Source organism: Strigops habroptila, chromosome 2 (assembly GCF_004027225.2).
Source record: "Strigops habroptila isolate Jane chromosome 2, bStrHab1.2.pri, whole genome shotgun sequence".
NCBI classification, from domain to species: Eukaryota; Metazoa; Chordata; class Aves; order Psittaciformes; family Psittacidae; genus Strigops; species Strigops habroptila.
In genome coordinates, this window is record NC_044278.2 from 88,606,486 (window position 1) to 88,618,917 (window position 12,432).

The following is a 12,432-nucleotide window of genomic DNA, read 5'->3' on the forward strand; positions in this document are numbered from 1 at the left end:
ATCTGTGTGTGGAACAGTACAGGTTGTTTAAGAGTATACCAAGTACTTTTCCTGCTGCCCCTAGATTGAATATAAACAGAAAAGGCTATGATGCAACTAGTATTTTGTATATTGATACAGGTAGCATGCTTTTATCAACGTGCAAATATGTGTTGAGCATCAATAAATATAAACATTTAAGTAGAATGGGATATTCAAGAGTCTATATACCAGGGATTTTTAATTATATATGCTGGGTATATTACCTGTAATTAGAAAGGTGTGTTCATAAACAGTCTTTGGCCTCCTGTGATGCAGAAGAACTGAAATGTGTGCTGCTGCATCTTCAGGGTCAAATTATTTTCCATAGTGTAAAATAGAAATTAAATTCTTCAGCCAAGTGCAAAATTTGGCTTTTATCAGATTTTAATTAAGAATTATTTCTCTGATTTAGAAGATGATAGAAAGAAGGTATTTATTTTCTTCCACTTGCCAAAAGGTGATCGTACTTAAAAAATTTGCTGAGATTGTCCAAGAAAGTGTGTAAAATCCTCATCCATCACCGAGAGCCCCTTGTCAGGGAATGACAGTGCAGTAAATATCTTCAGCAGCTGCCTTTTAATGTACAAGCTGTTTTCAGTAGGAATTTTCAGCACTCACATAAAACACACTGTCATGAGTGACTGCTTGTGCTCCAAAGTCATTACCATTGGGATGATGGAACATCTTTCAGCGAATAACCAAAAAACTTTAAATGTCATGTCAAGTTTGTTGAAGCCATTTTCAAGCCTTGCTCAAGGTTACATGAATATTGAGAAGGCCTGTTTTAAAAAAAGTTTGAGATCTATGAGAGGGACCACTCAAATGCTGGTTTAGAGAACAGTCACTTGATTGGGGAGGGTAACAAGAAAAGAAATCTGTGTATTAATACATGTCAATCCAGCAAAGCTCCTGGATATTAACTGAGTGCAACTGATGTTTAGCAAAAAGTAGCAAGTTATGCAAAGGAAAGAAAAATTATTAAAATGGATAATTAATTTGAAATATATTTTTAAAAATAAATTTTAAAATGCGAACAATAAAAAAACATATGTAGAAAATGTAATTAACCAGATAAAACTTTGGAAGACACTGAGAGGTGCCAAGTACTGTTTTCTCTTTTATTCCAGTAAGAAAAGAGGGATCCTGTCAGGCTCTGCCTGTGATTTTGTACGAAATATGGATGCTAATCTAATGAAGTCATATAAACACTGTATCACTTCCAAGGCACCAAGCCTACTGCTTTTGAAGTGATAATATTTTTTGTCTTGCCTCCTTGGCTATCATCACGTCTTCTAGCACCTCATCTGCATGTTAAATTTTGTCTGATCAAGAGGTCTTTTTATATCACAAAATACTGAAACTAAGTATTTTAATAGTGAAACGAGGTTGGTTTGGTTTATCTTCTGCAGAGAATCAGAAAGGACAACTAGAGAAGTCATGTTCGCACCACAGTATCAGTTTAAACCTGACAAGAAGCCCAGCCACCAAAGAAGCTACTTATGATGTGGTAACAAGTTCTGCAGTGTGGAACAAGCCTGTTGGGAAAAAGGAAGCCTGTCATGGTGAAGGCAACAAAGAAAAGAAAACAGGTCATATTGGGTCTCCTTCTAAGGGAGAAAACATTCCAGAAGTAGAAGCTCTCCTGGCAAGACTGCGAGCACTATAGAATAGACATAAAAAGGATTAAGTCAAAGCTTGAAACCAGGCTATAAGAGACTACATCTTCAAAGATACACTCATTTTCTATTATTGACATTACATACTTCTGAGTTCCTAACTTCTCTATGGCTGAATGATCTATTTCTAAGCTGGTTTTTTGCAAGGCTGTGCAAAATAATACTATAGTTTTGCATAATGGCAAGATGATTTTTATTGTATGTTTTTACCTACTGAGCATACAAAAAATATCAGAAGAAACAGATTCTAAATTATTCCAAGGCACAATCCTTTTCATGGACAAGCTGCTGACCACATGTTTTGAGAGCTTCACAAAATAGGAGTATCTTTTAAATATTGTTAAATCATCATGCCTGGAAATAAGGGTAAATAAGGGTCAGTAAATAACAGAAAAGGTATTGTATTTTCTACTGCAGTTTCTATACTTACGAGGTTTTAGCACCTAAAAAGTAGTATTATAGAATCTGTTGCCATTATAGTAATAGGAAATATGTATCATATAAATCAGCATATTCCAGTTTGAGCACCAAAGCTTATATGTATTTACAAAATGGAAATCCATGGACAGTAAACAAACAATCTATAATATACTTTATGTGTGATTAATATATCACTGCTGTTAAGCTCAGTTATGATTATTATATCAAAATAATATTTACAATTTCTGTGATTGCAAGGTTTTGCAATTGTGTCCACAGTGGGAGAAAATGTCTTCATGGTTATTTACCAGTTAATATTTTATCTTTTCACATGTGAGGAAAAAATTTTAACAATTGTTTTTTCACAAACTCATTTTCCAGTAGCCCTTAAAGTCCTATTTGCTGGCACAATAGGAATCTTGCATGTAACTGAATCTCTTTTATCGCCCTGTCATTGTACATTGTTATATGTTCACTATTGTATTTATTAATTGCACATCATAAAGAATTGCTACCTATGTTACCAAGTAGGAAGCTACTATTAGTATCTTTGCTCCATTATTTAAAGCTTCCTTATTATAAGAGTATTAGGTATCCAATATCTTTCTTCTAAATTACTCCATTTTTCTTTACAAAATGCTGAAAAATATGTCTTTCAACAAGAGTCAGTTACATGAAACCAGTGTTTCAATGCTCCAGTGCTTTTTATATCCTTGTTTAAGTTGCCTTCGTACTTCCTGCACCAAACATTAATAAAGTTAATTAGAACTCAGAAACTGGGCCTGTTTATGCATACTGCATGAAGGGGTTTTCAGCCATGATGGGAATCAGTCTCCTGTTTCTGTGGCTGTTGTAAGTGTCGTTAATTACATTTCCCACATTAGCTGAAAAAAATAAGAGGTATTAACAGAAGTCAGGGGAAGATACAGAGAAGGCCTACCAGACAGTCATTTCTTCAGCTCCCCTTGCAAACAGTAGGCAAAGCTGTCATACAAGGCTGCCTTTGGTAACTTGAAATTGTGTAGAGTAACCATGGAATTGGGACTTAATGCACCTTTTGCGGATAACTGGAAATATAACTACTGCTAGTTCTTCCACTACAGTCTTCTGCACCTCCACTGTTAAGACTTACTACCCTTGTTTACAGGGTGCAGTAAAAATTACTATCTGCAAAGTACAATATGTTTGGCTAAATAAAATGGGCTTTCAATCACAAAGAAAACGTATGTAGAAGGAAAAAAAATAGCCATTCACTGGATGTTGTCATTTGCTAAGGACATGCTAAAATAAAAGGGCTAGGAGTAGAGAACTGTGTCTGAAATGCTAGCAGGATGACCTACTAAGTGAAGGTGAAAGTACAAACTCATTTTCCGGAACATAGTAAACTTGTTCATTTGAATTAGTGGGTAATAGTCCACAACAGAAAACTGACAGTTCAGAACACTACTGAGTAGTTTATCAAGCAAAGAAAAGTTACAAAACCATCTACTTGAATTTTCAATGAACAAAATACAAGTAGGAGGCTAGCATCTTCTGTTTTTAAAATAAATATTTACATCTAAAATTATAGATCTTAAGTTACCTTTTCTTACAGTTTGAGAAGCTTTTAGAAATGTGTCCCAGGGCTTTTCATCCTTCTAAGGTACTGTGTTCCTGAATTAATCCTTTCAAGCAGCCGTCAAGTTAATTCACAGTTTCTTTTGTATAATTAGGAGAATAGAAAAAGCTATACAACTTCTTAGAATCAATGTAAATACAGTATGTAATTCCTCCTCCCCCTTCAGTATTTCTTTGTACCATCATAATTTGATGTATTCAAAGTACACAGTCCACTTGAAGTACACAGTAAGTTTTCTTTATGCATTTAATTTTTCTTTATCTTCCCTTAGAAGCAAACAAATACACAGGCCATTTTTTATAGGAAAAAGTGCTTGTATTGCCTAAGGAGTTCAAGTAAAAATAACTTTGAAAGTATTATGTCTGTATTCTATTTCTGTGCTTTTATGTTTTTATTAAAGTATAAAACTCAGCTTCTAAATTATATGGAGTAAATTGCTTTAACGACATTTTTAAATTAATAAACTTATTCAATTTAAAATTTAAAACCAATCTGAAAGTACTTACGGTAAACCTTTAATGGTGTGTGCTACTTATTTTTAGGAAGATATTTTTTAGTCAGTATCAAGTCTATTCCTTGAACAGAGGGATTGAGCTATACACCACTTGTGTTAGATATTGAAGGTTTCACATACTGTGCAAACCCTTCTCTTTCTGTAATTCACACCTGAAAATTAAATCCTTATAAAAATAGCTTCCCGATTTCTTCAAACATTACTGCTCAGATAAAAGCTGTCCTGGCTTCAGCATTTGAAGTAATCTTGCAAGGTATGTTCCGCTGCTCCTCTACCTGAGCAGCAGACGGAAGGCACAAACACCCATGGCTTTTCTCACCAGTAAAACTGTAAAGGTCTAACACAGCTGTTTGATTTTTCACATTTATTTTGGATGACTTTTCATTTTACTCAGTAAAAGAATTGTGATGACTACATCAATTTTTACTTTATATATACACACCAGGTTATTTATGGCAGTGGTCTAAATTCATATGTAATATCCGAATGTTTTGACCTTCTCAAGATATGAATGTTTGTGATCAGTCTCTTCAAGCTGCAGGCAACCAAGCTTGACACCTGGCGTATGGGCCATGGGTAATATACTAGTCTGTGTAAGCCCAGAAGGGAAAATTACGATAGCAACTTCTTATACAGAATAGTACAGCAGCATCAGGAGCTGGTGGATGCCATGAGATGTGATAGTGCTCTGCATCAGACCTTCTGTTAAAGGAACATGGGCCAGCAACCTGAAAAAAATGTAGTTATTTTTGGTTCCCAATTAATAATGTCAACGCTCCTGCTTGGGAGACTGGAAAGGCCACATGTGGGGAAAAAAATAGTCTCAGGTGCAGTTGTTATAAACTGCTTTCCTCCAACAGTTTTCCTTGTTTTGCCTCATATGACCACTCCTCAGCCTGGCCCATCCAAAGTCACACTTTCCAGAACTGAACAAGTTAATGCTGAGCAGCTTGAGGTACTGCAGCCCTTCAGACTTTTATAATAAAAGCTGAAAAAGGAGACCTTTACTGCTAACATTTTTTCCACATCCATTTCCAACAAACAGGACCAAATTATAATTTTTACACTAATCTTTCCAAGCCTTACAATACTCAGTAACTATAAAACAAATGGGCAACAAGCAGGGGTCTATAAACCCTAAGCTGTAGCACCTAAAACTTTATAATACGCAACCAGGGTCAAGTGAAAGAGCTCAGGAAAAAAGCAAATACACGACAACATTGTTTTCTCCAGAACAAAATAAAGCATTGCTATACCATTTTCTATTTCTTTTTAATGTAATGTGTGGGTTTTAGACAACTGAACTGCAGCAGAAAAATAACTTCACTTAGAAGTTTGAGGAAATGTTTCTCTATTCTATGAAATAAAAAGAATTAGATGAATTGCCGATTTTATTAGTTTTCAGTCTAATTTTATGCCAACATTTGTATATGTCAGTAATTCTAAAATTATCATCTGCTATTAAATTAACTATGCCACCAACTAATAAATTTTATTTCAATTTTCTTGGCACATGAAGCAAGCACATTTTCTTCCTTTCCAAATACACGTCCTACATTGCACTGTTGTGTGTTCTACATGAAGTATATTATTAAGATGAGGGCTATACATCTCACTGTAAAACCATGCTGATAAAGCATTCTGGTCACTGACATCAGAGAAGAATAAACAAGAGGTGGTTCAGATATGCTTTTTCCTCCCTCCCAGCTGCAGAGATAGTTTCATTAAGTTTCATACGTCAGCTGAGCACATTTTAAACCCTTCTGTAGTTTTATTTCAGTAATGCAGCTTTTCCTTTTTGTGATCCATGCAGTGGCATACACTGAAGAATTATTAAGGGAAATATTTTCTGGCAGCATACCAAAAATACACCGAGCAGATGCCTTGCATGCAACATCAGTCCTGTATACTGTAGGAGGCATAACACTTGAATATAATCCAAACAGAGGCAGATAAGGCATTTCACTCCACTGAAAGAAAATAGTTCCTTTCATCTAAATAAGCTTATTCCACTGCTTATACCAGAATTGTATGCATTTTGAGAGGGTAATATACCCCTATTTTCAAATCTGTGTTATATTAGACAGAAAAATAAACTATGGAAAGATAGAAGTGCAGAGACTGGGAAGCAGAGTTGATTAATGTGCTGCCTGATTTCACTTCTGGGACCTGAAATTGCATCTAGTGCAAAATGAAGCAACAAGGGAAAAAAACCAGTCTCATCTGACATCTTTAAAGGTCATGAAGGAAATGATGGTGGGTGATCCAGAGTTGGTATGGCCACAGGTGTCTTGTGTATTTGAAGACATATATCAGAATATCCTCAGAATAGCAATGCTGTTGGGCTGTTCGTTCTCAAAGAAGCCCTCAAATGAATAAGAGGAATGAAAAGTCTGACAGAGATAAATATGAGGCCTCGTGAAACCTAAGATTATTTTTGTCTTAAATCCAAGCATCACTCCTGCTCCTTCTATTCATGCTGATAGCTAAAGGAAGGGCACGAGGAGAGAGAGGAGTCCACATAGTGGCCACACATCTCTACGCTGCCATGCCAGACAATACTGCTCTGGTAGCTACCATGGGTGACACACAGAAGATAGCACAGATGACAGCCTGCCCTCCTGCTCTTTCAGATGGTGGAGAAAGCCAGAAGGGCAATGGCCAGGAAATGTGAGCTCAAATAATGGATCACAATAAAAACCTCACAATTCCACAGCCACATGTCAAGTAGAATAAGAATGACTGTCTTCTAAAATGTTCAGGTGTCAAAATGGCAGCAGAATGTGTGCATACTTCTGATGTCTCCTAAAGACAGCCATTACATCAACTCTCCAAGCCTGATGAATATGTGCAAGCTACACATTCAGAAGGAGCTTTAATTAATTCTCAATTATTTAGACTTCTTTGTTATATATAGTTCAACCTCTAATTGAAATTTTCAGTCCAAAGCAAGCCATATAAACTTTGCAGTCTATAACTGTTAGTGAAAAAAATGGCTTTTGTAAAAGCTCTGCTTAATTTGTTGCATTTTAATGTGAAGGTTGTTGCACGTAGCTGAAAACATGCAGTACAACAAGACTCTTTCCATTAAGTAAGAAAGACAGAAATGGCAATTATGCAATCTGCCAATTGGATTTTTTACTAATGAAGGGTACTTTCTGCTAATGGATAGGATAGCAAAGCAGTCCAGTCAAACAAGTCACCTTGATAGTATAATGCATGACCCATCAATTTCGCACACACAACTTCTTCAGTAATGAATCTTGGAGCGCAACCCATCAGCGTTGCTCCTGAAAGACAACCACTGAGGCAGAGGAACCACAAAGAGTGGTTTGAAATAAAAAATTGAATGAGAGCTTCCCACCCCTTTAAAAGTGGAATTGATTATGATGAATTTATCTCCAAGGTGACTGGGCACTGCATTAAAAATGCTTAGACAGAAAAAAATATGATCCCTCCATGTAGTTGGTGGCACCTCGCCATTTCGTGCTGCAGCATCACGGTAAGATAACTAGAGTCCTATCATCATACCTATCCTTGAATCCACTGACACTGTGGAGAATCAGAGGGAATCGTAACTATAGTATTAAGAGAATTTTTTTCACTTGAGGAGTAACAGGTTCCAACCTGCAAACCCATGCTACAGATTAACTGCTTAAGCCTCAGGATGGTAGAGTGGAAGAACTGGCTTTCTCCCTGTTCCCTCTGCAGGGAATGTGGGGCACCTCTGGTCCACAAGAAACGGAATGAGCTTTCATTAACTTCAGCTCCAGAATACAATTTTCTATTCCTTGATTACCAAATCCCCAAAGAGGGATGAAAAGTTTTTATTTTTCTCAGAAGGACTGCAATATAGTAAATCTTTCCACAAGCTAATAAACAGTTAAAATTCAATAGCACCGAGACAGAGCATCAAAATCAGCAGGCAAGAACAAATTAAGCCTTTCCTGTGAAAGGCTGTGCAGGATCATTTCTTCCCTTTCCATCTCCAATATCTTTAATACTAAATACACAAATCTTTATATTAAAATAAAGTTAGAACTGCTTTTAATTAGATAAAACCAAGAATATTCAGTGTTCATCCTGCACCTTTTACTAGGATGCTTTGATTAGCACAGTTTCAGCACCTTGTCTCAAAGAATTAACTTGTCCCATTTCTCAACTCAGAACAGAAGTCAGATATATGAATACAGATGGCCAAAATAAGGACCTAATCCTATGAGGTCCCTTGCATGTCCTCGCAAGTACTCATCATCCTCAGACTGCACAAAATCATTACGAGCAGAGAGTTACTATAGCCTTTCGGAATCATGCCCTAATGAATAAAATATAAAAAGGTGACTTGAGCAAAATCCTCTCCAAAGTGCTGACAAAGGTAAAATAAAATATTCCTCTTAGGACATTTCCTGGCACAACAACCTGATCCCTGTGTGACCGGCTTTGAGAAGGGAATGGGAAATGCTTTAACTAACTAACCAATTCACACAACTGAACTTTTGGGTAATTTTTTGCCAAATGATTGGTGTGTTGCACATATATACAGCAGATATATCACATCACTGTAAAGTTTTAGATGCGTGCAAAATACCTTTTTAACTTCAAGCACCTTGCATGCAAACTGCATTGTTAATTGTTATTGTAGTAATTAAAGTGCCCTGCAAATTTGATGTTCCTGCAAAGGGAATGATTCTTCTTAAAGTGATATTATTTTACCTGTACAACGTAGCTCACTAAACTTGCCTTTTGCCCCCTTGTTCTTAGATTTTGAAAGGTGACTATAACAATCTGATCCAGAAGCTACTGAGAAGAAATCAAAGGCTCCTGTTGACTTTGCTGGAGACAGCTCCTAAATAGGATGACTCAAAGTGTGCCTTTAGCCTGGAGGCAGCTATACAGCTGGTATTGTGGGGCTTTATTGTCTCATTGCTTTGAGCTCCAATCTGTGGAATTTTTAAGTGTAATCATTATTTTCTAGTTGCCAGCCCAAAAATATGATGGTGAAAAGACGAATTGAATTCCTGTCTGAAATTTCAACCAGAAGAATAATTGCCGAGGTGAGTATCTCCAGAGAGGACGCCTTTAACACCGGAGCGGGGGGAAGCACAGCATCCAGGAGCGTCCGTTCACAGCGGCAAGACCGACCGAAGGAGCCTCAAGCCCTCGACAGGCCTTGCCCAGAAGCCGGCAGCTCCGCTGACGCGAGCAGCTGACTCACAGGGGGCGGTGCCAGGAGTGACGGCACCAGCCCTCAGTGGGTAAAAACCCATCCCAGGGAGCGCGAGCGACCAGGGCGGGCAAACAGGGCGTGGCACGTCAGTCAGGGCGTGGCGCGGCAGTTCGCGCGGGCAGCGAGCGGGATGGTGAGCACTCGCCTCAGGAGCAGGGCCCGCTCTGGGAGCTCTGCCCCGGCGGTGGCCAGCGTAGGCACCCAGACAGAGCCGATGAGAGGGGAGGCTGCGGCGCAGACCTCGGAGTGTAGAAAGTGCCTCGACTGGTCTCGTGAGGCGAGGGTACTCAATGGACAAGGCTGCACTCGGTGCGCCCTGGTGGAAGTCCTCCTGCAGCAGGTGGCTGAGCTGCGGGAGGCTGTTGGAGAGCTAAAAGATGCCAGGGAAGCTGAGAGGAAGCTGGGCTGCTTGCTCCAGGCCCAAACTGTGCAGGGGCCGCAAATGTCCAGCATTGCTCACATAGGAAAGAAGGAGGGCAGCAACCCAGGAAGCTGGGAATTAGTCACAAGAAAAACAAACAAAAAAAGGCGGAAGAGGACAATTAACCACAAGGGGCTTCCTCCTAAATCTGATGTCCCCACCCAGAACTGCTTCGCAGTTCTGCAGGGGGCTAATGAGAAAGCACCCACCACACCTAATGAGCATCCTGCTGATGCACTAGTAAAAAGGATCACTACTGGTGCCTCCAGGAAAAAGTGGAGGGTCATAGTAGTAGGGGACTCTACTTGGAAAGGCACAGAGGCACTCATCTGCCGGCCTGACCCAGTCTTGAGGGAGGTGTGTTGCCTGCCGGGGGCTCGGATCAGGGATGTTGCTGGGAGGCTGCCTGCTCTAGTAAGTCCTGCTGACTATTACCCCCTTCTAGTGGTCCATGTGGGTGCTAGAGATATAGATAGCAGTAGCCTGGAGAACATTAAGAAGGACTACAGAGCCCTGGGAGAGGTGGTTAGGGGCTCTGGAGCTCAGATAGTTTTGTCATCGATTCTCCAGGACAAAGGGGAGGACCTTAAAAAAGCTAGGCGCGTTTGGCAGGTTAATAAATGGTTAGAATGGTGGTGCCATAGTCAGGGGTTTGGCTATTTAGAACGTGGGGCTCCATTTGGGAAGCCAGATCTACTGGAGGCTGGTGGAGCTGGTCTGACAAAGAAGGGGAGGAGCTGTTTTGGTAGGAGGCTTGCCAGGCTGGTCAAGAAAGCTTTAAACTAGATGTGTTGGGGGAGGGGAGCATTGATCCATCCCAACACTCCTGGTCAGTTGCCAGCACCTGTAATAAGTGCTTGGAGCGATGTAGAGATGTTCCAGCTGCCCCAGCCATTGAGTCGGCTGCATTTGGAGCTCGGCTAAGGTGCCTCTGTACAAACACCCGTAGTATGGGGAACAAGCAAGAGGAATTAGAGATGTGTGCAAGGCTACGGGAATATGATGTCATTGGTATCACAGAAACATGGTGGGATGGCTCCTATGACTGGAGTGTCGGAATGGAAGGTTACAGGCTCTTTAGAAAAGACAGGCCAGGCAGACGGGGAGGGGGCGTTGCTATCTATGTCAGTGATAGGCTAGAGAGTATAGAACTCCGTCTGGGGACGGGTGATGAGGTAACAGAGTGTTTGTGGGTCAGGATCAAAGGGAAAACAGCAATGGGGGACATTACGGTGGGGATCTGTTACAGGCCGCCTGATCAAGAGGACTCTGTGGATGAAGCGCTCTACAGACAGATAGGAGCAGCCTCACGCTCGCAGGCCCTTGTCCTCATGGGGGACTTCAACCATCCTGACATCTGTTGGAGGGACGGTACGGCCCGGCACAAGCAATCCAGGAGGTTCCTCGATTGTGTGGAAGACAACTTCCTCTTTCAAGCAATAGAGGAGCCGACAAGGAGAGGTGCCATGCTTGACCTCGTGCTCACCAACAGGGAGGGACTGGTTGGAAATGTGACGCTCCAGGGCAGCCTTGGCTCTAGTGATCACGAGATGGTTGAGTTTGAGATCCTCAGGACAGTGAGAAGAGCATGCAGCAAGCTCACTGCCCTGGACTTCAAGAAAGCAGACTTTGGCCTCTTCAGGAACCTCCTTAGTAAGGTTTCATGGGATACAGTCCTAGAGGGCAGGGGGGCCCAAGACTGCTGGTCGATATTCAAGGATCACCTGCTACGTGCTCAAGAGTGTTGCATCCCAACTAAAAGAAAGTGCAGCAGGAGGGCCAGGAGACCTCCATGGATGGACAAGGAGCTGCTGAGGAAACTTAGAGGGAAAAAAGAAGCTTATAGAAGGTGGAAGCGAGGACAGGCGGCCTGGGAAGAATATAGGAGCATTGCCCGAGAAGCTAGGGAGCAGGTTAGGAAAGCTAAGGCCCAGCTAGAATTAAGTTTGGCAAGGGATGTAAAAGATAACAGGAAAGGATTCTGTAGATACGTAGCAAATAAAAGACAGACTAGGGACAATGTGGGCCCTCTCCAGAAGCTATCAGGAGAACTGGCTACCATGGATTTGGAGAAGGCTGAGGTTCTTGATGACTTCTTTGCCTCAGTCTTCACCAGCAAATGCTCTGACCACACAACCCAAGTCTTGGAAAGCAAATGCAGGGACTGTGAGAATGAAGACCTTAGGCCCACTGTAGGAGAGGATCAGGTTCGAGACCATCTTAAGAACCTGAACGAGCACAAGTCCATGGGACCTGATGAAATCCATCCACGGGTCCTGAAGGAGCTGGCAAATGAAGTTGCTAAACCACTGTCCATCATATTCGAAAAATCCTGGCAGTCAGGTGAAGTTCCCGATGACTGGAAGAAGGGTAATATAACCCCCATTTTCAAGAAGGGGAAGGTGGAAGACCCAGGGAACTACAGACCAGTCAGTCTCACCTCTGTGCCTGGCAAAATCTTGGAACAGTTTCTCCTGGAAAACATGCTAAGGCACATGAAAAACAACGAGGTGGTTGGTGACAGCCAACATGGCT

The 12,432-nt window shown here is 40.8% G+C and overlaps 1 protein-coding gene across 1 annotated transcript in view; it reads left to right on the forward strand.

The window, feature by feature from the left end:
* The window catches only part of DIAPH3 (diaphanous related formin 3), a 231,025-nt gene extending 226,933 nt beyond the window's left edge, over positions 1 to 4,092 (forward strand). Inside the window, 1 exon segment of the mRNA XM_030477090.1 lies at positions 1,431 to 4,092. Coding sequence (XP_030332950.1) covers positions 1,431 to 1,687 — 257 coding nt within the window. The 3' untranslated portion in view covers positions 1,688 to 4,092.
* Positions 4,093 to 12,432: the final 8,340 nt, after the last annotated feature.